The sequence below is a fragment of the Mya arenaria genome, chromosome 4 (assembly GCF_026914265.1).
Source record: "Mya arenaria isolate MELC-2E11 chromosome 4, ASM2691426v1".
In the NCBI taxonomy this organism is placed as follows: Eukaryota; Metazoa; Mollusca; class Bivalvia; order Myida; family Myidae; genus Mya; species Mya arenaria.
The window spans coordinates 45,132,692-45,159,389 of NC_069125.1; the positions used below are offsets into that span (position 1 = coordinate 45,132,692).

Here is a 26,698-nt window from a genome sequence, read left to right on the forward strand (position 1 = left end):
CACTGTTACTAAAAATAGAAAAACAGTTTCCGGACGATAAATCATGAAAGGCTTGACAGATTTGAACAGTTTCTGGTACACAGGTGTAACATCAGAAGATACAGGTCAAGTTCGATATTGGGGCTGGTGGGGCCAAGGTCAAGGTCACTGTTACTAAAAATAGAAAAACTGTTTCCGGACGATAACTCATGAAAGGCTAGACAGATTTGAAAAATTTTTGGTACGCAGGTGTAACATCAGAAGATACAGGTCAAGTTCGATATTGGGGCTGGTGGGGCCAAGGTCAAGGTTACTGTTACTAAAAATAGAAAAACGGTTTCCTGACGATAACTCATGAAAGGCTAGTTTTTCTTGTCAGCAGTGTAACTTCTGAATTACTCAACAGATTTAAATAAAACAATACATGCATGATAAAAGAAGATGCAGTGTGCAGTAACCTTGGAGTTATGGCCTGTTTTCAAAGAAATGGTTTGCCATTCCTGTGTCCAGGCGGCATGTGGGGGTATTCGTCACTCCTGTGAGAGCTCTAGTTGTTCTCACTCTGACCATAATATTTGTGAAATTATGCCCCTTGAGCAACTCATTCAGACATCTACTTGCAGTGCTTCTGTTTCTTTAAGCGTTCTGTAGTAGTTTGTACTTCATAGGTTTGTTTTTATCAAACTAAATAAATGTCATTATCACTATGCTTTTTGTTTATTTCAGTGTAAAATCAAATGCAGTCTGATGGGATTGCTTGATATCTATGGCTTTGAAATATTTCAAGTCAACTGGTAAGTAAGGCATATACATGTATAAAGGAAGCATTTAGTTGCCCTAAGATGGATGAAATGTTTTTTATCATCATTTTCTTACTGTACACATGTAGTTATTTTTAGGTTTTGCCAATTTGTGCACTGTTTATTGACAGTTTTTTTTATAAAATATTGACTTGATGCTAATTTTTAAATGCGCTCCGTAATGTATAACAACAGAATCTGTTAAATCTACAAAGAGTTTTTTTGCAGTTGCTAGTCGCCAGGGATTTTTTCACTTGCTGGTCTTGAAAATTCAAATCAGGGCATATAGGTGTCCTGTCAATCAAATTTATAACTTCTAAGAACATTTTTTAAGTTAAATGCTGTTAGTTTTAGTAACAAAGTTGGCAGATATGTATGTATATATGATATTATATTACACATATAGTTTAAAATGTATTTCTACAGCTTTGAGCAGTTTTGCATCAACTACTGCAATGAGAAACTGCAGCAGCTCTTCATCGAGCTCACACTGAAGTCTGAACAGGAAGAGTACCAAAGGGAGGGAATCCAGGTACAAACTATTCACTCTTAATAATACCCAAATTATAGGCATTTCATTAATGGTAGCATGGAACATTCAAAATTAAGTACTTAGAAGTTCACAAATTGCCATTATTTTGTGGAAAGTTTCCGAATTTGAAGGCCTTGGAGTTCAAAATATCAAAACCTGGTTCTTAAATATGTTTTGATTAATTTTTAATTATTTGGTGAAATTGGCCAATATTAACAGTAAGATGCTGGCCTTTTCCTGTGATTGACCATTATAATATTTTGTTGATTTCAGTGGGAGCCAGTGGAATACTTCAACAACAAAATCATCTGTGACCTCATTGAAGCAAAACCAATAGGCATCATGTCAGTCCTGGTAGGTCCTTGGCATTCCTTCTTCATATAATTACTTATTATATTTCATTGTTTTTTTAAAAACAAACAAACAAACCAGGGAATGGACCCATTTTATCATCACCATTGATGTCAGTTATGCTTTGCTTTTAGAAAATTGGCATTTAAAAAACAACAACAAAAAACAGTCACAGTACATTTGAACCTGTAGATGGTGTTCCTGGTTCTTTTTTATTTTTCAAAAATCTCAGTCTGATTGTTCAATATGATAAATAAGAGGTAGCATTTATCCATCTCTCTACGCTTTATTTTCAAAAATATTCATTTGCGATTGACTATTTCCATTGATTTAACTTATATAGACTAAAAGATATGCAATTTATTGCATGTTATAGCAACTCTTAATTGTTTGCAAAACTTTCAGGATGAGGAGTGTTTAAGACCAGGGGACACAACTGATGCCACATTCCTGTCAAAACTAGGGGAGACAATTGGGAAACATCCGCACTTCATATCACACAGTGTGGCAGACAATGCTACCAGGAAAACCATCGCTAGAGATGTGAGAGGGACTGTTTACTTTGATAGTTTGACAAAATTAAAGAAAGTGACAACAGAAGAACATACAATAACACAATTTAAGTATATGTTATGTTTGTAAACTTTCTTTGTTAAAATATTTGTGTTGAGATTAATAATTTTTCAAATGTCTTGGTTGAAATTACATGTTAAACCTGATAACTTCTCAGTATATTGTCTTTGTGACAATGCATGTCTGAAAATGAGTTTTTATGTTCTGATTGTTTACAACAATCGTTATGAAAGGTGTTGAAGTTTAAACATTGATTTGGCAGGAATTCCGTATGCTGCATTATGCTGGAGACGTGACATACAACATCAAGGGGTTCCTCGATAAAAACAATGACCTGCTCTTTAGAGATCTTAAAGAAGTAAGTCTTCTATATTGTAAATGGTTAAAGCCAAAGAGTTCTAATAGACACATACAATTGAAATAGTTAAGTACCTATCCATGTTTTCACAGCCCAACGGGTAGAGCATATAGGGGACTTAAGACAGTGGGTGATGGGGTTTTGACAGATTTTAGATCGTCCAGACCCTAGGGATTTTGACAAATTTTCCTGCTCCAAGATTGCGATTTAAACAACCATATATGCAGTTTGTCTAAATCTGCTGTTGGTGCCTGTTGCCCTTCAAGTGAGGAAAAACAAAGACGAGTATAATCTAGAATCCTAGAATTATTCCTTAGTTTTATTCTTTTAAATTAAAGTCAGGAGTTCTTTGACTATTTAAGGGATATGCCTGCCTTACATGTACCCCTACTTTGATTGCTATTGAATGATTATATTGAACTTTGCGTCTGCTAGAAGAACAAAATCTGTGACTGTTCATGTTATGATTGCATACTTCAGGCCATGGTGGAGACCACTAATGCCATAACCAGCCAGTGTTTCACCAAGGCTGAGCTTATCAGTAAGAAGAGACCAGAAACTGTAAGTTTGTGTATTGTTATTTAAAAAGAATTGTGTTAAGAAACCTCAATAAAGTGTTTATATAAGATGTTTTACCATTTAGAATGGTGGAAATAACGTACTGGTATTTAAATATTTTTATCACTAATTTATTTTTAGCAAGACAGCTTTATTCTGATATGAATTGCTCTCGAGTGCATTTCCTGGAAAGAAACCGGTACTGGTGTCCCTTATCAGAGGTCATGGGAAAATACTCCAGGTGATGCTTGAACCCACAATCTTGGGTGAGAGGCAGACACCTTAACCACTTCACCACTCTCACCCATATCTATTTGCTAACTGTTTATCCTTATGTTAAAAAATCACAAATGATAGCCCTTGTGCTCTTTAACTTAAATAAATTTTCCTATGGTGCCTCTGATTTTTTTTATTTGTGCTTTACAGGCAGCCACCCAGTTCAAGACAAGTCTAGCTCAGCTGATGGACATCCTTATGTCCAAGGAGCCATCGTATGTGCGATGTATCAAGCCAAACGACTACAAGCGTGCGGGCCAGTTTGACGAGAAAATTGTCCTTCACCAGGTCAAGTACCTGGGGTTGATGGAGAACCTTAGAGTACGCCGGGCAGGGTTTGCCTACAGGAGGCCGTATGAGGTCTTCCTAAAAAGGTAAAGATGATTAATAACGTAAATGTCTTAACTGTTTTGGGTTGTTTCTGTCAATTTGTTAAATATATTCACTTGAGAATAGTTTTTTATGTTGTGTTGTACAGTAACAATTTGTATACCAACTGAGAAAAACAAAGAAACATTTGCATAAGTCGCAGTGTCATTGCTTCTTAATACATGGTAACATTTCTCCATGGATATAATTTTAATCCCCATCATAATGTGGTGAGGGCTATATAAGAATCAACATGTCTGGTCTGTTTGTCCGTCTGTCCTGGGACATCATGTCAAGTCTACTTTTCGCCATTACTCGATATGTTAATGAGGTATTGACTTCAAACTTCAGACACATATTGACCGTGTTAAGGAGAAGTGCTGTGCATGGCAGCATGGGTATTAATCACATCAATTGATAGCTCTAGCTATTTTGTGATACCAGTACTACAACACTAACATGTTGATGGATTACTGATATAATCTGCTGATGGTTGTTCCAGGTACAAGTCCCTGTGCCCCGCCACCTGGCCCAGCTACCGGGGACACCCAAAAGATGGAGTGCAGGCCCTGGTGTCCCATCTCAAGTATGGAGAGGATGACTACAGGCTTGGAAAGTAGGGATGGTTTAAAGTTGATCTTCAGATGAAATGCTGTAATATGTACCTTATTTCAATGGTAGAGCAATTTCTGCATTGTCCAGTTTTAAAGTGAAAGTTATTTTTCACCTTTGTGAATTTAAACACAGAGATTTATTTGTAATAAATGTTCTTGAGGTTTATAATACGAAGCTTAAGTCCTAACAAATAATAAAATGAATACTTCATATACCGAAAAATAATGGCATCATTTTTAACATCTAATGTTGGTTTCAGGACAAAGATTTTTATCCGGTTTCCAAGAGTTCTGTTTGCAACAGAGGATGCCTTCCAAAGGCGAAAACATGAGCTAGGTAACGGAACTTGATTTCTTTGTTTCTTTGTAAACATTATATTTTATCTGAGTGACTCAAATTAATTTTTCATGACTAAATCCACTTGCCTAGTATGTACTGCTCTAAAGTGTATCTTCGTTCTATGTTTTATGTTTAGCCACCCAGATCCAGTCCAAGTACAGATGCTTTCACCAGAGGAAGGTCTTCCTTCGAATGAAAATATCAGGTACAGAATCTAACATTAAACTCCTACATGTACACTATTACATAATTAAGCTGATTAACATTATTACTCTCTATTTATCACAAATGATGTTGAAGAAACCTTGTATGTAATTTGAATAGCACTTATGTTGTAACTTCTATATTAATATAACATACATATGTACTAAGTTCATTGATATATAAGAAAATAACCACATAAAAAAAGTATTGAAAACCTCCCTCTATAGGTGTGCATGTCACTTGTCATGATCTGGCAAACAATGAATGTGGGCTTGAAGTATGCATAATCTAATGTGACTTAATTCATTTGTTACTTCAGCCATTTTAATCCAGTGTCATTGGCGACGAGTCATTGCACAACGATTGCTGGAACGAAGGAGGAAGGCAGCACTGGTTATACGCAAGTAAGACTTTGCTTCATAACAAAGGTGTTTAGTCAAACACAAGTGTTTTTTAATAGAGATTAAGACAAAATCTGGATGCACATACAGTAGTATTTTAAGATATTACTTTTAGATCACTTGATCATTATCAATTCAACACTATGTGGAAAAAATGATTGAATCATGTAAGAGCTAAATAATCCACCTAAATTATGGAATATAAGATCCATCAATTTTCCAAAGTAAAAAGGATTCTGGTTCCAGAATGTGATTAAAATAACAACAGAATGACTGTTTGTTTCCCCAGATTTGTGAAAGGTTTCCGGTACCGTAATGAGCCGGAGTGTGAAGAGAACAGGGAGTTTGTGAAGTTCACTAAGATGAACTGGCTAAAGCGCCTCGCCCAGGCGGCGCCACAGTCAGTGTTAGACAAGACCTGGATACCGGCACCCAGGCTGCTGGCAGAGGTAAGTGGTGGAAAAAGACTTGCTGATAAATATTTAAAACAGGATCTGTGCTTTATTGTATGACAGTTTCTAAATTAATTGTCAGACAGTGTTTTAGGAGTGTTCAAGCGCAACCAAGTGAAATAATTATATTATCAAAATTGAATATGCAGTATTGGTAACACAAAGTATCCCTTGCAAGCTTGACTGTTTTTGAAATAAAAATAAGTGAGGTTAATAGACATAGCCTTGTTGTGGTTGTCATCCTTGGTGTCATTGTTGGCAATATGGTCGGCATGCAAAAATCATTTAACCTTGGCCATAATTCAAGAACCATTCAAATGAAACTTAATTTAATGGTACATATGTTGTCGGAGATTATACTCACATGTGTAGCAAGGCCCATAACTCTGGCTTAAATAATGTTTGTGTTATGCTCCTTTTCAGTGCTCTTGTTATCAATGTCACAATGTTCTTTTTTGTTTTAAAAATGTTTTCATTGTTTTCAGACATCTGGTCATCTGCAGAAACTTTGTACTAGAAATCTAGTCCTCAAATATGTGAAGAAAATTACACCAACCATGAAATCCCAGGCAAGTGTTTTGCACACATCAGTGATTTTAACTGAAATAACAGATTAACATAATAATATTACTGTAATAAGATAAACATATAGTTTACAACCACACAATATTAACTTTCAAGTAATTTTCTCTTTTCCTCTTTTTTTGCTGTGAGTGAAGGTAATCGATACAATTTTAGTCTTCGGGTGTATTCATATACAATGACCTAAGCAAAGTCAAAGGTCCTGATATGACACTGACATTTTCAACATTTATTACTGATACATCCATTAGAGAAAAATGTTAAATCCCCTGAATGTAATGTTTCCTCGTCTGGACTGATTTTGCAGCGCATGTTACATGAAACTTGTAGTACACAAGTAACCAATGACAATCATCATGTCAACTAAGGCTTTTGACACCAGCAGTGTTCTTGAATAACATTTCATTATAACGCTGTGTTTTTGTACTGAAATTAGATGAAGCAGAAGGTAGTTGCGGAACGGCTGTTCAAGGGCAAGAAGGATGTCTACCCTCACAGTGTCAAGGACCACTTTGTAGATTCCAGACTTGGTAAAGATAATCAGTTCACTTCTAACTTCAAGTTAAGAATTAAAATGACTCGTAACATTGCTAAAAGAATGTGCATCTTCACCTAATGTCACCAGGTTCTGTGTAGACCGCTTGGTAAGGCATGCCAGTTTGATGATTGAGCATTTTAAATGTATTTTAAATGGTGGGATTTTATTAAGTTTAAAAAGTACAAAATAAATGCTATACATATTTGCTGATGTTTATCAAAAGAATGGTTTGTGGTGAAGTGTACAATAATTAGTACTGCTCAGTCATGTAAACATGTGAAGTTTACCAAAATGCTATGAACAATTACTTTAAAAAAGTGATAAGTATTCCTTCTTTCACTACAAAGCTACCCTAACCCTATCTTGGCATTATAACTTGCATTTCTTTTGCAGCTCCACATCATGCCACTTTGAAGGACAAGCTACAAAAACTGACAAATGAAAATATCAAGGTTTGTTACAAGATGCAGAATTTTTTTAAAGGTTTACAAAAAGGACATAAATGTATACAGTAATAATCGGAATCATTGAGATGAACTTTGAGAGTTAATTGAACGTAGTTTTAATAAATCAATATCCTTGACCTATGATATGTTTATCAAGCACAGTTAATTTGATGAACAATTGTCTAACAATATCTTATTACAGTACTGCACATACGTGACGAAGTATGATCGCCATGGCTACAAGTCTCGTAAGCGTGTTCTGTTCCTGGCAGTGACAACCCTGTTTGTTGTGGACGAGAAAGATTGTAAGGTGAAGGACAGGGTTCCTTACAGCAGCATTAAAGGTTGGTTTATACAAATGTTTGCTTTCCAATTTAGACAAAAGACTTTTTCTTAACTTGTTTCTTACATTTTTGTATTAAATGGCAACTCATGTCAGATTCTACATACAGTTGAACACCGTTAATTCGAAATTGTAGGGACCCAACAAATTACTTTGGAATAGCGATGTTTCGGATTAACAATTTTTATTAATACGATACACTCGGTTTGAGTTATCTTTCGTACACAAAAATATTTGTTGATTTAGTGTTTAATATTTGGCAAATAATTCGTTATTATACTTCTTTATTAAAACAACATAAAACATTTAAAACAAAATGACAGCAGATGTATGCAAAGCGGTGATCGATTCAGATGAGGTAGACATTTTCGAATGATATTTTCAGATTGTGTTTAAAACCAGCAATTACATGTATACACACTACATCACCCAAATGAATCGCTCATTTTCTGACATCGATGTTTGTAACATACGCGTTCTCAATATCATTCTTTAACAAGAGCTAATTGTGCTCCATTGTCACCTCAAGCCCATGCCCGAGTGCATTTGCAGAATGGTGTAAAAAAATATGACACGATCGAGTTCGAAATAAGAAATGATAAATAGGTGTGAAAACCAAATCGGGACCGTAATTTTTACTTCGGAATAGCGATTATTTCGGAATAGTGATTACGGATTAAAGACCAAAAATTTAGTTAAACAAAGAAGATGTAAAATCGGGACCGAAATGTTCGGAATAACGGTGTTCAACTGTATATATAAATTTGTTTCAATGAAAACTACAGGAACAAGCCCAGTAGTCGAAGATTAAAAAATAGATCCTGTTTAGAGGAACAAGTCAAGGGCTCAACCGACACAGCACTACAGACTCAAACATATAAATAGCACATTGAACCCTCAAACACATTCCATTTATTTGCCCGTCAGTACACATTGTATGTCTGTATTTGCTGTGTTACCAGGTGTCCATACAAGTAACCTGATGGATGGCGTGTTTGTCATTGTGGTGGCTGCCTCAGAGGAGAATGGAGCATGCAAGGTAATCACATACGGAGGTTATTACACATGCATGTGTCATAGAAGAAATACTGAGCATTATGACTACAGGGGAAAATAAATGATAAAGTATATTTCATATTTGCCTCTGGTACATATTAACATGTAGAATGGTATTTTTTAATAGAGGACATGAACTTTGATTGTTGATTGAAGCTCCAGATTTCACCTACACTGCTAGAATTGATTTAGATATGTAATAAAGGTGACTTAGGGTTTAAAATGTGTGTTGATGAAGCTTTCTATATGTGTTCAGTATTCATTTTATTCTCAGTAATATTCAAGAAAGGACTTTTATTTTTTTTCAGGGTGACATTATTCTACAAAGTGACCATGTGATTGAGACACTAACTAAACTTGTGATGATATCCAACAATGAAAGTGTTCTACAAATTGCGGCCAGTGGAGTGTAAGTTGCCAATTTACCTTTTGAATAAATGAACCTTGAAGGAATTATATACAGTGAATCAATCTGATTTTTAAGCCTTCCCTTTATTAGCAATACATTTAAAAATAAAAAATTCTGTCTTCGGTCTTGTATAAATTTTGTTTGAACTTATTTGATTTATCTTGATATTTAAGCTGTGCAGACATCTCAACGCTGATTTAAATCACTCTTAAGTCTGTTTCCTGGATAGAAACCAGTCCTTTCTAAAGGCCATGGGAAAGTATCACTGGTGCTCTCACCCTGGTGGTGATACCTATATACCCTGGTGGTGACACCTATATTCACCCTAGTGGTGACACCTATATTCACCCTGGTGGTGACACCTACATGTATACCACTGGACCATTCTCACCCTTATAATGTACATATTGAGTTGTTTTATTCGATTTTTTTGTGCACAAGATAATTTGTCAAGTATAACATGTTCATGAACCCATTAATTCCTTTTGGTTTTCAGAATCAATCATGACCTTGCGGGTGGAAAGCAGGGTCAGATTGAGTTTTCCAAGGGAGACAATTACCTGGTGAAGAAGGGGAAAGGGGGACAACTGCTAGTAGTAGGTATAATTTGCACTTGCACGAGACACACTGGGTTTGTTTAATTCACTCCTAAATGTTCATGTTGTTCAATAACACAATTTTGATAAGAGTTGTTCAATAGAATGCACAGTTACTAACAACTTGTATTAACACGCATTTAGAAAATGAATTGGATTACTAGTTATATCTAGTGTTAACATTGGATGAAATATTTTCATGTTCTAAAAAAACGAAAAATATAATCATATACTTTGTTTATGTTTTAAAAGAATTGCAAGTTTTAAGTTAAGGTATCCCATCCTTCATTTAGGTTTACATATTCTTTGAATGTCTCATTTTCTGTAAGGTTGAATTTTGATGCTTGGCAACTGCAAGTATATCATATTTGTATCCTTTGAAAGAGTTTTGGCTACTGATGCAGAATAATTTTTATCACATGCTTACCCTTGTTTTCCGTGTAATATACCCATTACGAATATTTTTTTTCTTACACATGTGTAAGATAACATATCAGACATTTCTATTGGCTAGACTAATCACACGCGACCTAGATATCCCTCCGCATTGTTTGTAAACAAAATGGTTTAAACGCAACAAATACTTACCTCAATAATGAAGCGGTAGGACTTCCGGGAGACAAATGGCTAACGAATCATAGTGCCAGAAAGCATCTTGTTCGAAAACTTTCTGATAACAATGTTCCGCCAACCAGATAATGCAGATTAATAGTCACAGAAATATCCAGTCAGTCAACAAATACAGCCACATTAGTGACAAACAACACGAGAACATTTCAAACATCTCCATCTTAACAGGCAATATGCGACCAATGCCATAAAATTTGCTTGCCAGTTTAATCAGCTGTCGGTTACCAAAACACAAATACGAATTCCGCAGCACAGGTTTTCTCTCCACACGTACGTCCCAAGACGGTAAGAACAGCTTGTTCTCTGGAAACCTTCTTGATGGAACTTTTTCAACATCAACATCCATGCAGTGCAGAGTAAGGCTTCGTCGTAATCATCTGCATGTTGTGAAAATCCATGTACACTAAGAAAACGCTTCAAAGTCATCGTAAAAAGCGACAGCGAATAACTTTTAAATCCGTGCACACAGTAAAACTTGACAGACCGATGTAGGTCACATAAACCGCGTAAAGCATGTACTCTCAGTGTGACGTCATCAAATACTTATTGTGGTTTAATGGTTAAAATTGTTCGTTATTCATGTTGTTGGATATTTTACTACACATTTTCATACTTGTGACTTGTTCAGCGCTTTATCAGAATTAAAACTTGATAACTGCTAGCTGTTTTTGTCATTTTCATTTGGAACCATTTATATGGCGCATCGTTGACATTCCACTCAGTGTACTTTGGCTGTCAAACAATGGGTTTAGAAAGTGGAAGGTGGGACTGAATTGGTAATAAAAACACCGTTTTAAGCATGTGATAAAAAAGATCTGACACTCGTTGTCATTTTATACAAGATTTTTATTAAACTCGTCCATGAAAGTTGTTAGTAAGCTCGCCAGAGGCTCGCTTACTAACAAATTTCATGAACTCGTTTAATAAAATCTGGTACTAAATGACAACTCGTGTCAGATCCTATATATATATAAATCAAATGGCCAGAATGGCCAGAAATGCAGTATAGACATTAGTTTTTGTGGTGTTTAGGCTATGCTCTATACTCCTATTGTAATTGAGCATGATATACAATATGTGTACTGTAACGAGATTTGCCATCTCTCATTGCAAAAAATGCATTTTGTGATAAAAAAAATAAAAATCTGCAACCTAATGCTTTCAAATGATACCAGCTGTAACTGATGTTACCAGTGGACAAAATACCCTCATTTCCACCTTTTGTCTTTTACAGATGGCTCCAATGAACTACGGCTGACCAATTCTGACCTTGACCTTGGAGCAGAAAGGACGAGTTAAATGTGCTGACCTTGACATTAGAATTTCAAGAAAAGACAAGTTAAATATGCTCCCACGCAGGGATGCTGTTTGATCTTGCCATAACTTTTGTTAGCCCAGCTAGTATAAGAAAATGTATTTGCTTGTAATTTTTTTTTTTAATAATTATGGTGTTGTCATTATACCATGAGTCAGTTTTGAATAGCATTAGCTGATGGAATTCACATTGGCCAGAATGGTGTACACATGTAGAAGGATATCATACAATTGTTGAAGAAATTAAAGAAATGGTGCTGTTGACTGTTTATATAATTATACCATGACTCGTCTATGTGATTTCATATTTACATTTTTTTTGAGATGCCACGTAACAGTGCCATGAATTTTGTGAGCTTAGCTCATGTCATTGATATTAGTGGTAGAACTACCTACATTTGTGTATGAAAGATGTACAGAGCGGTTGTATATGATCCAACTCATTCTTTACTAGCTATTGTTTTCCGATATCACCGCTCCTGAAATCGAAAAATAGGGTTGGTTGGTCAGGATTATTTTGAGGAATAAAATGGGGTAAGGTATATAAAAATAGGGTGGGGTAAAAAAAATGGCTGGTGGGGAAACTGGAAACAATTTTGTGTTTGTTATGTATACAAGGCAATCTCAGAACTATTATGAGACAATGTGTTAAACATTTGACAGACTTTTATAGTGCATTAAAGGGACTTGTTCAGGTTTAATAGGGACAGACATTGCTTGCTTGTGTCTGGGACCAATAATCTTACTCTCTGCTTGTGTGGAATGTGAACAAAGTGCTGGTTTCAATTAATATCAACAGTTCATATTAGAGCTCTATTTATCATAATTACTAATGGGTGTGACAGAAAATGCTCTATTAAGCCAAAAGAAGTTGGTATTACTCTTATAAATTGAATTATATTAGGCTTGGATTCACACATTTCTTCTCAAATGTTCATATAAGAAAGTAAAATTAATCAATTTTAATAAAGTTAAAAAAAACCTGTGAGTTGGACCCTTTAAAGACAGTTTGACTAAAAGTATGTAGTTCTCCATGTATACCTACATGTACATGTTAATGGTAACATAACAAGTAGTAACTAAGATATTATGAAAGTTATTTGTTTAATCCACAATGTATTGTGTTGCTTATTATGTTACATGTACATTGTACATGTATGTTTGTTATGATATATTTTTCTAAACTAGAGTGCATACGCCTGTATATTTGTGATATTTTACAATAGTTAACCAAATTGATTTTGGACCAGGTAGCCTTTCCATATTTTTACATTGTTAGTCATTTAGCTGTACCAGAATTTATATTTGTCGTTTTTCATCTTTTTACATGACTTTTGTATAAAAATCTAGATAATGTTCTGGAAAATTGTTTGCCAGTGCCTAAAATATTTTTTTATTAGATATTAATTGTTTGTGTCTTATAATGTGGGAACTTAATATCTTGCATTTTGAAATATTTTGGATAACAAATAAACGCCTAAGTAGCTGAACATTTAACAGATCCTAGATCGGATTCTACCATCAGGCGCGTAGCTAGGGCCAATTTGGGATAACCAGATCGATGACGGACAGCATATTAACCCCTCCACCCCCTATCCCCATTCGGTTTTTATTTCAAATTCAGGGGTTTTCGTATTACAAAAACTTTGACCTGTCAAAATTTTATTATGCAACTGCGTATTTGCGTACAGTCAGCTACGCGCCTGACCATTATCTGTTTTTGCATCATGTTTGCGTAATTTTTTTGTGTATCTTTTTTGCAACCATTACCGTAATATGATTGAGAACATATATGGAATATTTTTCCATGTGTAAATTTATGTTGTTTGTATTGGTGTATTTGTAAATATTTTATTCAGTGCAATTTTCAATCCATTTGGACTTACAAACATGAACATGTACTGTGTATGCTATCAATTCATAGAATAAACATTTTATTGTTATTAGTGTTATATTTCCTGTACCACTCTCATTCAAAACCACTATACATCACCGTTAGGGCCAATATCACAGTTACTAAGACAGAACTTATTATGCCCCCCTTCGAAAAAGAGGGGTATATTGCTTTGCACAGGCATGTCGGTCGGTCGGTCGATCGGTCCCCCTATTGTTTTGGGGGGTCGTTGGGCCAAAGGTCAGGGTCACAGTGACCTTTAATGGTAAAAGGTCTGAGTGATAACTCGACAATGCCTGCACCCATGGCCCTCAAACTTGACTTGGAGGTTGGGCCTGACCAGTAGATGACCTCTATTGATTTTACGGGTCTTTGGGCCAAAGGTCAAGGTCACAGTAACCTTGAATGGTAAAAGGTTGTCCGAGTGATAACTCGACAATGCCTGCACCCATGGCCATCAAACTTGACTTGGAGGTTGGGCCTGACCAGTAGATGGCCCCTGTTGATTTAAGGGGTCAAAGGTCAAGGTCACAGTGACCTTGAAAGCAAACTCGACAATTCCTGGACCTATGGTCATCAAACTTGACTTGAAGGTTGGGCCTGACCAGTAGATGACCCCTCTTGACTTTGGGGATCATCAGGCCAAGGTAATTCAAAAACGTTAACAAATCTTCTCCCAGTGATATCTCAACAATGCTTGAATCTATGATCATCAAACTTGACATGTAAGTTGGGCCTGACCAGGAGTTGACCCTTATTGATTTTAGGAGTCATTGGGTCAAAGGTCAGGTTCACAGTGACCTTGAATGCGAAAATGTTTCAAGTGGTAATTGGACAATGCCTGCACCCATGGCCCTCAAACTTGACTTGGAGTTGTGTCTGACCTGTAGATGACCCCTTATGATTTTAGGGGTCATCGGGTTAAAGGTCAAGGTTACAGTGACCTTGAACGAAAAAAGCTTGTCTGTGTGATAACTTGTCAATGCCTGCACCCATGGCCCTTAAACTTAACATTTAGATTTTTGGTGACCAGCTGATGACTCCTATGGATTTTGAGGTCATAGAGTCAAAGGTCATGGTCATAACACACTCTATCCTCAAGTTTTGAATGGTCATAATGTTAAAACTGCCTCAACGGCATCCAATGTCAGCGACAAATCAGCTGTCATTTCGGTCCATGCATATTTCATTTAATTGTCCATATAATCCTGACAACATGGCGCTCAGGGGGGCATAATGTTTGACAAACATCTCTTGTTGAAATGTGTTTGATTATGGTACGCCATGGTTCAGTCGTTTCAACCCTGTCACTATAAGCTCGTGCATTCAATTAAATCTTCACAAAACTGAGTATTATAACTGCGGAAGTACTTTGTCTCGCCGGTCTTACTCTTAAATGTGTCGTTATAAATGTGATTTCGATATTTCTTTCCAACATTTAGAGCATCGCCCTAGGTCTCCATGTGTGCTATATTCAGAGCTACAGGAATCCTTAAAGCACAATTAAGTTACTTAAATTGAAGCACCTCTGAGAAATTTAATGCTCGGCATAGACATTCATGGTGTAATCAAAATAAATTATATAAAATAACTGTTTTCTGGATATGATCTAGTTTTCATTCATGGAATATGCTGAAAAATTTGGTCATGGTCCAGAAGCACTATCAAGAATACTTATTTATGCAGACAGTATGGTATCGCTTGAAATGGTTTTGTTTTGCGCATTGAAAGCTATATGTTTATGGGTTGCAGCCCGTGTTTCGTGCTTTCATGCAGTTTGAACTCTCGTGCACGATCATTCTTTTTCATTCACGAAGCGCGCTTTAAATTTTCCGAATAAATGAGCGCACGAAAGTCGGGATTCAATCCTTTTATTTGCATTTTCTTTTTTCATTTTAAATGTTTTAATTTCAATTAATTAACGACTTTAGTTGAGTTACAGTAAATGACAAAAGTTATTTAAAGCGTTTGACCTTGGCGAGTAGAAATTATTACGCGTTGTCGGTAAAGATCTTTTTCCAAAAAAAACAACAAACTTTCGAACGACACCAATACTAAATGTCTGAGTTTACCGTCTTTGATCTTACATCAAAGGCCTTTATAATAGGATGATAAAACATATGTCTGAGTGTGTGTCGCTTTACCCCTTCCCCCTTTGGTAAGGCGGAATCAGGGTCATTTTGGGCGGTATCCCGGATGCCGATGTAGGTACGCCGGATTCTAAAACAACAGCAAACTGGTGGATTCGGATCCCATAAGAAAACAAGCAAACATAAATGACAGTTATAAACTGCTTTTGCTCTACAAATAAATCGTCAATGTGTCAACAATTTTGGTGTTAACATGCACACATTTCTCGGGAGAGAGCCTCATAAAACCCCGCACCCCATTCAAACCTAATTCGTTTGACTCTGGGAAGAGCATATTCCAAGTTATCCGACCATTCGACACCCAGTGAGTATATAGTCACGTATAATTCATATACAAGTAAAATAACACGTTTGGGATAACAAATATAGTTCAAAAACGATATTTAATTTTGAACAAGGTTGACAGGATAAAATTTATAACATTTTTGACGTTAAAGTGCAATATCTATACTAAATGTGGTTTTCCCATATCAAGAAAACTGAGTTTTAGAGTTATTCCGGGTTTTATGGGTAGGTAGAGGGGACAAAACCCTCATTTGTTGAAAAATATTTAAAATAAATGCATATATCTTAAAAGTGTCATGTCTTTAAGAATGGTGGCAGCCTCTATGCCGTTTTCCATGCTGATTCGTTCCCAAAACTGTTGACTGCTTCAAAATACGTTTCCCTTAAATTTTCTTTCGCGTAAAAGTTGAAACGAGCTCTACCGAAATTTTAGAGCTGTCAAACTTAGGAAAAATAATTAAACGATGTTAAATGATCCTTAAAACATAGTTTGTGTAGGTAAGTTAAAGCATTTCATGAATTAAATGTAGACAATCAATATTAAATACTTGAGGACGAGGAGATAACTAAGAGCTAAAATTATTACCTCTCCTATTTTAAGTTTTACAGACACAGGTAAATTTTATTTAAATTTCCTGTTTATAATCTGTTTAACAGGTTGAGTAGATATCTTCTTATCTGGATAATGATAGGAATTTTATTTCCATTTTTTTTACTGACCATATCTGACAATCTTGTGGAAGGATAACTTTGTAGAGGTGCAATGATTTGCTGCGATGCATTGAAAAAACGTTTTTAAACTTGCCAATTAGATTGAATAGAGAACCCAAAAATTTGATTCGATATTAAACGTGCATGTACAAAATGACCTATTGTACCCGCATTTTAAACATGTAGACTTTTGGTACGGGGCGTTGATAGTTAAATTGGCATCTCCATCGATGTGTTCAAACTTAAAAAAGTCCATCAAATTTGATATGTACAGAAAACGCCACACATTTATACCAGAAACTATCTTTTAATTAAATGATAATTAATATTTGATATTGGAATCGAATCGAGCTTTAAGTGAATTGTTGCAGCTCTAAATCAAACGTCAAAAGTGATTTAGTATTTAGCTATCAGATATTTGCAAACATTTATTCTGAGTCTGAATATATATTAAGAATTTCAACTTTTGCCGGTGTTTAAAGGTCTACCTACTGTCAGTCACCAAAGACAATCTCCCTTGGTCATATTTTATGGTGATAATGTAACAGCAAGTGAGGTTAGTCTAAGGCAGTTAGATGTCCTGAAAAATAATCTAAATGATTAAGTATTGACCTCATGTTATCTAACTATTACATTTAACTAAACTTAAAAAAATAACTAAATTTTAATGTGAGCCCCCATTGTGTTAAAGTCATTATTGGTGTTTCTTCGACCATGATACCCATACAGATATGGAGTTGTGATTTAAACAAGTTCAGTATTTGTTGTAGGTCTGTTATGAATACTTGCTCAAGCTTCATTTTGTAGGTCATTGCAGAGTAACATCTGAAGTTTGAGTTTTTGCAGAGTAACATCTGAAGCTTAAGTATTTGCAGAGTAACATCTGAAGCTAGTGTTTTTGCAGAGTAACATCTGAAGTTTGAATTATACACAGGAAATTAAGTTAACACAATAACTTTTTTAAGTATTTTTACATTATAGTCCCTTATAGTCAGTAAAAATGCTCTGCAACTTGCATGTTTATTGTTTTTTGCCTTGCTGAATTTTAATAAATGATATCTTAATAAACGTTTAGCTTGGGACCAATTATTTATTGACCTACCCCGGTATTCCAATGATACGCCATCTTTCTTCAAGTGGGGTAGTTGTCTAAAGGTCTACCCTTGCCCATTAGCTGCATAATTGCTTGACTCCAACATCATGACTTAAAATGTATTTAAATACTTAAGGGGCATGTGTTATGAGGAACTGCAGTTCTCAGTCACATTGAAACTAGTTGTTTTATGCCAATGATAGAAGAAAGGGGAATTTTATGAATAATTGGTGCTCCTTATGACTCAGTCACATAGCCCGGCCAATGAGGTTCCGATGAGCCAGCGATGCGATTTTCACCGAACACCGGCCAGACATCCGTGGCGTTTGTTGCTTAAAACCACATCGGTGGCAGCTCGGTGAAATTTTAACTTCGGAGCTAAATTTCACCAGGCTCTCACCGAGCTCCCTCATCGCAGCCCCATCGTAACCACATCGGAAAACACGTCGGCCGGTGCACGGCCGAGTATCGGCCGGTGTCCCGTGCATCTGAGACAACCAGAGGACGAGGTTTTTTTAACGGACACCGGCCGAGCTCCGACCGAGCTCCAGCCGATGTGGGACAGAGCCTTGGAAAGTATAGTACCGGTGGCTGACCGATGTAAGGGACACCGGCCGATGCTCGGCCGGAACTCGGCCGTAACCCGGCCGGACATCTCTGCTAGTATATATATATGGTCCGTTCCCTGCTGCTTGCACATCTTCGAGCACGGCTTGGTCTCGCCATGCACCCGCGATGAACTGGTCCTGCTCATCTTCCCGGTCGAGATCGGCATTCTGGATGTTGGGGTAACGAGTCCTCATGAGGTTGTGTAGGGTCATGCAGGCCATGACGGTCTTAGTAACTGTCGACGGTCTCATTTCCAGGGTTGTTAGAAGACATCTGAAGCGATTGACAAGTATACCAAACGCATTTTCAACCACACGGCGTGCCCTGGAACACCGGTAATTGAAGAACCGCTCGTCCCCTGCCAGGTGACGATGAGGGTAGGGCTTTAACATGAATTGCCGAAGGGGGAAGGCGTCGTCTCCGACCATGTAGTAGGGTGTGGCCCGGTCGTCATTAGGCAGCGAATCCGGTTGGGGGAGTCCGATCGTTCCCTCACGAAGACCTGGCTCTAGCCGCGACCGGTTAAAGATGCCGGCATCGGAACACGACCCTGGTGACCCCACATCCACCCAGATGAACTTGTAGTTCGAGTCTACCACCGCAAGCATGACGATAGAAAAGAAGCCTTTATAGTTGTAGTAGAGTGAGTCACTCTTGGGGGGCTTCTTGATTGCGACGTGCTTCCCATCGATCGCGCCACAACAGTGAGGGAAGTTCCACCTGTCTCCGAATCCCTCGGCCACCGGGCGCCATTCATCTTCTGTCTGGGGAGTGGCCCACATCTCATCCTCGTATACGTCGTAGATGGCCTGACACACCTCGGGGATGAAAAGGGCGATGGTGTTGTGTGGGACACGAAACGCAAACGCAAGATCGTGGTACCTGCTTCCGGTCGCCAAAAACCTCAAGGTGATTGCCAGCTTCAGCCCAGGGTCCAAGGGGTTTCGATGCCCGCAACAGGAGAGGATGAAATATGATTAAACCTTAGCAAGAATATAATGTTTGGAGGGAATTTTGTTTGCAAAATACGGATTAACTTACGTTGTACTCTTGGTAATGCGGGGGCCAACTCGGTTAAGCAACTCATAGTACATCTGTGGCTCCATGCGGAGGAAGGCTTTGAAGTCGGCAGGGTGCTCGGCCTCGAGTTCCTTCATGAGAGTCTCGTACTGGCCGAAAAGGGCTCTGCGTAGGATCCACTCTCGCACCCACCAGCGTCTTTCTCTTCTGCGGGCCCTCTGTCGCTCCCTCTCGGCGGCTTCTAGTATTGCCGCCAGGACCAGGTTGTACTGGAACCTTACTTGAGCCAGTTCGTGTTCGAGCAGTGCCATTCGAAGTCTCCTCGGTGCAGCCATAGTGATGAACTGACAATGTCAGGTAGGAAGAACGGAATAGCTCGGCACCCAAGTCCGTGTTACATCGGACGAGCATCGGCCGGTCATTGTTCAAAGCCCGTTTACAACCCGGCCCGCGATTGCACGGTGTCCTGTTACCTGCTCGGGTACCGGCCGTATTCCTTCCGATGTCCGGCCGACCTCCGGCCGGTAGTTGCTGCCACATCGGCAGAAAAAACTCGCATTTTGAGACAGACTCCGTACGGTCACCGGCCGGTGTTCGGTCGGTCGCCCGAAGATGTCCGGACGGAGTCCGTTAACGTCACCGAGCTCTGCTTCCGATGAAGAGAGCTCGGTGGCACCAAAAAAATCCACCGAGCTCTACCGATGCCGGACATCTGCCGGGCTATGTGACTGGGCCATTAGTCCTAATGGGTTGGGTTGTGTAGTAGACATTTTTGCACTATATATTTTGGTTATTAGGGCCAGGAGAAACATTTTTTCTGTCCTTCTTAGTAATTCTTTGAATAATCTCTCCAATCATTCCATTGTGAAAAAATGTGAAAAAATATTTGAGCAGCGATTTGTTTGAGTCAGCAGGATGTATGAACAGGTCAAGATGGGGTGTAAAGTTTTGAATATAGGGTTTGTTACCCAGACGAGACATGAACTGACCAACTTTCCAGTGGGGGATGGACCTTTCAGTTTAATTGCATTAAATTTGTTTAATTTAATATTTAAATATTTGAAATGAAGAAAAAATCACACCAATTGTTGAATTAATAAAATGTTTCAAACACACAAACTTAAGATAAGATAATATAAGTAGGGGGTCAAAAGCGACTACCCACTAAGATAAGATTAGATAAGATTAGATAAAATAAAATAATCTTTCTTTAAAGTTGGTTTTAATAAACATGATACCACTAGCTAATAGCTTTTTTCCAACACAACATAGATTATCCAGTGACAAGCAAACAAATGTTCTGAAAGGAAATACATACTGAAAATATTTCACTCCAAACATGAACATTTGTTGGTATTTTTTTAAAAAATAATACACAATTTAGAGTTGGGGAAATATTTGTACTTAGTGGCCTAGATAAGGGTTTCTCTCTCCAAGTGAAATTTAAATAAAACATATTCAATATTTCTTCACTTATTCAAGAAATACCTCTATTTCTTGGCAAAAAGGGGTCCATAGCCAGTGATAAATAGACTTTTGATCAAGTTTGGAAACTTTGCTCTGTTCTGTGGATAATTGACATTAATTTCTTACATAAAATATGTGCTTAATTACAGTTCTTTTAGCTACTCAATAATTTTTGACTGTTTTATTTGGAAATTCTTAAAGCTGCACTCTCACAGATTGAACGTTTTGATAACTTTTTTATTTTTTGTCTTGGAACGAGACAACTTTTGCGAAAATCCATGGAAAACAGTGATATAAGACTGCTGACAGATTGTAGATCTTTATATTAAAGGTCAAAATTAATGTTTTATGCATTTTTCTTTTACCATTAGTAACCGTTTAAGCCATAAAACATTGATTTTCGAACAGAATTATACAAATTTGCGATCTGATCTTTGTTCAGCAATCTTTTATCATTGGTTTGCAGATATTTACGCAAAAATTTGCTTTTTCCAAGACAAAAAATAAAAAAGTTGTAAAAATGGTAAATCTGTGAGAGTGCAGCTTTGAAGTTGTCATTGTTGTGCTTGTTAATATGATATATAGTTTAAGGAAGAAATCCACTTGAGTCAAGCGCCTAAAGTAGTCATGTATGAGAGACAATCTTGAACTCAAGATTAAGATCTCTGAACTTCAGACTTTTGTTGATTTGTTTAGATTGTTATTGTTTTTTTGCTAGGTATTTGCAACAAAAACAGTAGGAAATTGAAATGAATATAAATGACTTTGGAAACAATTTCAAAAGGAGTAAAAGCCCCTTTTCCCTGGGAATGAATTCATCATACTCAAATAGACCCCTGGCTGTTTTTCAGGATTGACCAACCACAACTATTAGAAACTTTCATAGCACAGTGATTTGGCAAAAAGAAATTATTATTATGCGGGGGTAAATTGCTCTGCATATGTCTGTCCGTCTGTCCGTCAGCCCATCGGTCGGTAGAACAAACCTAGTCTGATTGATGATTGGAGTATGCTTGGGCCTAAAGTCCTCAAACTTGGGAAGGAGGCTGGTCATGACCAGCAGATAACTCTTTAAACACATAATTTTCTAAACAAGTATTTAAGTGAATGTTATGGTGAAGGTAACCTGGCTTTGAGTTATAGCCTTTGAATGGTACATTTACGTCTCCCCTGATAAATTTTCCTAGCACTGTGTAGTTAAGATAATAATATAAATGTACAATGTATTCTTACTTTCCAGGTTGTATAAAGTACTTACATGTTGGATTTGCATGTGTTCACCCATGAACATGGTTTATATTGAAAGTTTGATCCAACCTGATTGCAATTCTTTCAGATTTAAGAGCAAGAGCGTCAAGAGTATGCTTGAGGCTCATGCAAAATGAAAATAAATGAAAAAAGCCTGGCCAAGTATGCAGGATCAGGTGTTCCACCTGACCGAGAAGGTTTCCTCCTCAAGAAGGGGGTTTTACATAAGGCATTCCAGAGACGATGGTTCATACTGAAGGGTAATCTGCTGTTTTACTATGAGAAAAGAGCGGATAAGGATCCCTTAGGTAAGCTACAAGTATGGTTCGTGTATAAGCACACACATTCACCAACTCTTAGATAAAATTAGCATGATTATTACTGGTAAATTTATACTATGGTATGTACATTAGCGTTAAAGCTTAAGACTTATGGAAGGGTGCTGCACTCTGTCCTTTTTTGGTAGTAAAGAGATCAGTATGTGCACCATAGAATTAAATTATTAAGACTGTGAAATTTTTCTTGGTTTTTTATTAAAACTTTTATTGAAATACATACAAACTTCACATATTAGGCTGTAATCTTTAAGCTCTTTATAATCTTCAAGAAAGAAATTCATAAATAAATAGTAGTGTTGAGTGATATGACATGCACAATGCAAATATCCAGAACACATTGTATTTGTCCCATTCTTTACAGAATGTGAGGACAGAATTTTTTTGTATAGAAGTGTATATTTATAGTTATATGGATTTAACAGCACAAACTGACTAAACTTTAAATATAGGTTTGTCATTTTCTTGAATTCCTACCAGGTGTGCTAGTACTGGAGGGTTGTACCGTGGAGCTATCAGACCTGGAGGATGGGTTCATGTTCATGCTCCACTTTCCCGGAACCAGCTCGAGGACGTATGTCCTGGCAGCAGACAGCCAGGAGGACATGGAGGGCTGGATGAAGGTGAGTTATGCAGCTAGGTATCATCATAAGCATCAGCATTGATATATGAACTGTAAAAATCTCTGCTCAAAACAGTTATGCATAATAAATAGTAGGTTTCTTTACGATAAAAAATAAGCTTGTCTTAAAAAAGAGTCAAAGACATTGGAGTGGCCTCTTTTCTTGTTCTGTAACTTCACACTACAAGCCTGTCACATAATTTATTGCCTTTTTGACATAAAGAACCAAGACTATATGTAAACAAAACATATCTTGAAGAAACTTTGACTTGTTTACATTTGATTTTACTCCTTTTTTGGCAGGCGCTGTCAGGGGCTAGTTATGACTATTTGAAAATCTGTGTGACAGAGCTTCAGAAAACACTAAAAGACTTGGAAACCAATTCAAACTTGGCACTTCTAAAAGGTGCTGTGAAGGAGAGAAAATTTTTAGTGGAATCGGGTTTCATTAAGGACTCATCCATGTCTGCCAGTTCTAGTTCCTCAAATCACGTTGCTACTCATCACCGACATAACCCATTTAACGCTGATTACTCATTTGATCGTGGCAGTGTCTCAAGTCAGTCGGAGAACTCACCCGATTATACCGATAGTTCAAGGGTTTCAACAGTGGAGAAGAAAGCTAGGACATTCCTTGAAATGCATGCTGATTTAAGTGAACAAATTAGTGAGATAAGCAAGTTATGGCTTGAGGCAAACCCACATTCCAAGCTAAAATGGCCTTCAAACAAAAACTGTACTTAATGTGTTCATCATTGTGCCGAGTGTTGTCAAATCATGTGATTTATTTGTAGAAAACTTGTATTTGATGAAAAAATAGTTCATATTATTGTTTCAATATCACATTCCTCTATCCTGAGTTATATTTTTGGCCAGAAAATTTCATAAGTCTAATATTATATTATTGGCTCAGGTGGTTCAGTGACTGTCAAGTAATCCGTAGTAAAGCTCTCAATATGATATTAAGTTTCAATTTGATAGAAGGTCTTTTATCTATTTTCCATATATATGTCATGGTTTTAAATACTTTGAATCAAACATTGTTTACACTTAAAGCTGCACTCTTCCAGATAGAACGTTTTGACAACTTTTTTTATAATTTGTCTTGGAAGGAGCCGTTTTTTGAGAAAATGCATGGAAACCAGTTATATAAGAATGCTGATGAAAAATGGAATGAAAATTTTATATCTAAGTTCAAAAATTGATATTTTATGCATTTTTCTTAAACCGTTAGTTAAGCCATAAAACATTAATTTTCGAATGGAAAAATGAAAGTCTGCGATCTGATCTTTTGTCAGCAATTTTTTATCATTGGTTTGCCGATATTTACGCCAAAATATGCTCTTTCCAAGACTAAAAATAAAAAAGTTGTGAAAACAGTTTATCTGTGAGAGTGCAGCTTTAAATGATATATTAAATGTATTCATACATATGTAATCTTCTAAAGTGAGCATTCTTCCCCTTATTAGTGTAAGTAAAAATATTTGGAGAGGAACATAATAAGCTCTGCTTTTTTTGTTGTCCATTTCAGTACATAATACTTTTTCTGTAGTAAAACAAATAATGTGCAATCTAATGTTTGATATATATGTTGAATAAAATATGTTTACATGACTGAAGATCGTCACATGTAAATTGACTTGATAAGTTTTCGCCTATAATAATAAGCAATACTCATTTGTTAAAATCTTTATTAATTTTTATTGTAATAGCTGTATATAAGTTTATACATGTAATAGACACATTGGGATCATTCAAACCTTTTTTTAACTAAAGACTAGCTGTAAATTATTTGTATTGGTGTATTGGACCACATATGGATATAATTTGGTATAATAAAAAAAATCAAGAATTGTCATAAATGGACACTGTTTCTGTTACAATAAGTGTATTTTGCCAGGTAACATATTTTCTGTTTATTTCTCTTATGTATTAACATGTGTCAAACTTCTATAAGGGTACGTTTTGTATTTTATTAAATTTTATTGTTCTTATATGCCATTTATCAGATATTGAAAGATCAATAGTTTTATGGCTCAGATCATGTATGGAAATCAGAAATGTGTTCTTTGATTTAAATGTTACTTGTTATTCTGAATAAAAACTAATTGTGTGTGTTGTTTGTACTGACATTATGCATACATGTATTTGTAGCCTTAATAATGTAATAAGACAGTGTTGGTACATGTATTATGACAGTGTGTGTAAATTTAATGCTGCAAGTTTTAAGAGAGGATATAGTGGATGTTTCGTCCATCCATCAGTCTATAGCCAGTTTATCTCGACCAATATCGATAACCATCCATGCCACACCAGTAACTTCATGGTTATGCACAATGAACCGTCACCAGACATGGACAATATTTATTTTTTATGTTTACTGGCAGAATATCTTGGCGAAGTTCGATAAAAAGTCATGTCGACCAGTTTTACTCAGAGTTATGGCCAATGACACAAAAAATCACTTAATTTTGACAGGCAAATCTTGTAAAAAATTGCCACTCTTGATCATCTTCAACCTTGACACCACCATTTTCAAATGATACCCAAAAGTACACATTCACACGGGGCTGCTACATACTCTATTTCATCAATATGTACATAATTCTTAGCATAAAATCGCTTTTTTAATAGCGAAATAAAACCTATCAATACCAAACGCAATACACTATGTTAACACCTTTTTATAAGCTTGTTTCTTGCTACAAGTGCACGGGTAATTTTAACTCCCATGTTCTTACTTGAAATGTTTTTTGTAATAACAGTGACCCAGGCCTTTACTGCATTTCTCCCATGTATTTTAATTTAGGCAGCGTCAAACTCACCAATGGTATTGAATAATTTTAGTTAGGTTTGACATATGGTGACCAAACATGGTATATTAAAGAAGGGTTTATGAAAAATTTTCATGGGATTGCATTTGGGTCATGGTCAAGTTCACTAAAGGTCAGAGTACACAGGCTGTTTTCGCGCTATAATTTACTTATGCATTTATGGATTACCATAAAACTTAGTACAAATGTTGTCCTCATTGAGACGATGTGCAGTGACCTTGGCCCTGGTCCATACCTCAATAGTCAAGGTCAAACGAGACATGTAAAGGTCAGAGTATGCATGCGTGTCTGCGCTGTAAATTAGTTATGCATTGATGGATTATTATAAAACTTGGTTCAAATTTTGACCTCATTAAGTTACCGTTCCTACCTATTGGAAATTTCTGTTGTGAATACATAAAAATATCTCCTGGATCTCATCAATTTCATTATGTAAGTATTTATCGCTTTAGTATATCACCTAGCATCTTCTATTTTATATGGCACCTTTCAAGCTCACTCGGATACCTCACATATAGATCAAATGATTTTTGCTCATTGTAGTTTTTTTAAATTGTTATTATCCCCCGCCTTGAAAAGGCGAGGGGATATAGTAATGGTAGGCGCGATTCCGTGTGTGTGTCCGTGTGTGTGTGCGTGTATGTGTGTGTGTGCGTCCGTCCGTCCCATTCATTTCTTTGCATCTCCTCTTACATTTCTCATGCGATTT

General features: G+C 36.6%; 2 protein-coding genes across 9 annotated transcripts in view; both read left to right on the forward strand.

The window, feature by feature from the left end:
* The window catches only part of LOC128231543 (unconventional myosin-Ic-like), a 30,943-nt gene extending 17,279 nt beyond the window's left edge, over positions 1-13,664 (forward strand). For 7 of the 8 annotated variants that reach the window (XM_052944535.1, XM_052944530.1, XM_052944531.1 and 4 more), the window contains exons 11-30: positions 706-773; positions 1,206-1,311; positions 1,585-1,665; positions 2,068-2,205; positions 2,498-2,593; positions 3,074-3,154; positions 3,578-3,801; positions 4,299-4,412; positions 4,671-4,747; positions 4,887-4,955; positions 5,274-5,358; positions 5,645-5,804; positions 6,293-6,376; positions 6,826-6,919; positions 7,321-7,379; positions 7,576-7,717; positions 8,679-8,755; positions 9,081-9,181; positions 9,678-9,781; positions 11,642-13,664. In XM_052944535.1, the coding sequence (XP_052800495.1) occupies positions 706-773; positions 1,206-1,311; positions 1,585-1,665; positions 2,068-2,205; positions 2,498-2,593; positions 3,074-3,154; positions 3,578-3,801; positions 4,299-4,412; positions 4,671-4,747; positions 4,887-4,955; positions 5,274-5,358; positions 5,645-5,804; positions 6,293-6,376; positions 6,826-6,919; positions 7,321-7,379; positions 7,576-7,717; positions 8,679-8,755; positions 9,081-9,181; positions 9,678-9,781; positions 11,642-11,706 (2,025 nt within the window). In that variant the 3' untranslated portion in view covers positions 11,707-13,664. The remainder of the gene's footprint in view (positions 1-705; positions 774-1,205; positions 1,312-1,584; positions 1,666-2,067; positions 2,206-2,497; positions 2,594-3,073; positions 3,155-3,577; positions 3,802-4,298; positions 4,413-4,670; positions 4,748-4,886; positions 4,956-5,273; positions 5,359-5,644; positions 5,805-6,292; positions 6,377-6,825; positions 6,920-7,320; positions 7,380-7,575; positions 7,718-8,678; positions 8,756-9,080; positions 9,182-9,677; positions 9,782-11,641) is intronic. The other variant, XM_052944537.1, reaches the window with a different exon arrangement.
* A 2,786-nt stretch (positions 13,665-16,450) lies between these two features.
* LOC128230159 (sesquipedalian-1-like) lies at positions 16,451-25,270 on the forward strand. Its single transcript, XM_052942203.1, has 4 exons — positions 16,451-16,548; positions 22,287-22,506; positions 23,014-23,156; positions 23,459-25,270. Exons 2-4 carry the CDS (start codon positions 22,332-22,334, stop codon positions 23,897-23,899), a joined length of 759 nt encoding a protein of 252 aa, XP_052798163.1. The 5' UTR covers positions 16,451-16,548; positions 22,287-22,331; the 3' UTR covers positions 23,900-25,270.
* Positions 25,271-26,698: the final 1,428 nt, after the last annotated feature.

Coding starts and splice junctions, on each gene's coding strand:
- LOC128230159 (XM_052942203.1), top strand. CDS start 22,332: ATGAAAATAAATGAAAAAAGCCTGGCCAAGTATGCAGGATCAGGTGTT. Junction 22,507..23,013: donor AGCGGATAAGGATCCCTTAG/GTAAGCTACAAG, acceptor AATTCCTACCAG/GTGTGCTAGTACTGGAGGGT. Junction 23,157..23,458: donor ACATGGAGGGCTGGATGAAG/GTGAGTTATGCA, acceptor CTTTTTTGGCAG/GCGCTGTCAGGGGCTAGTTA.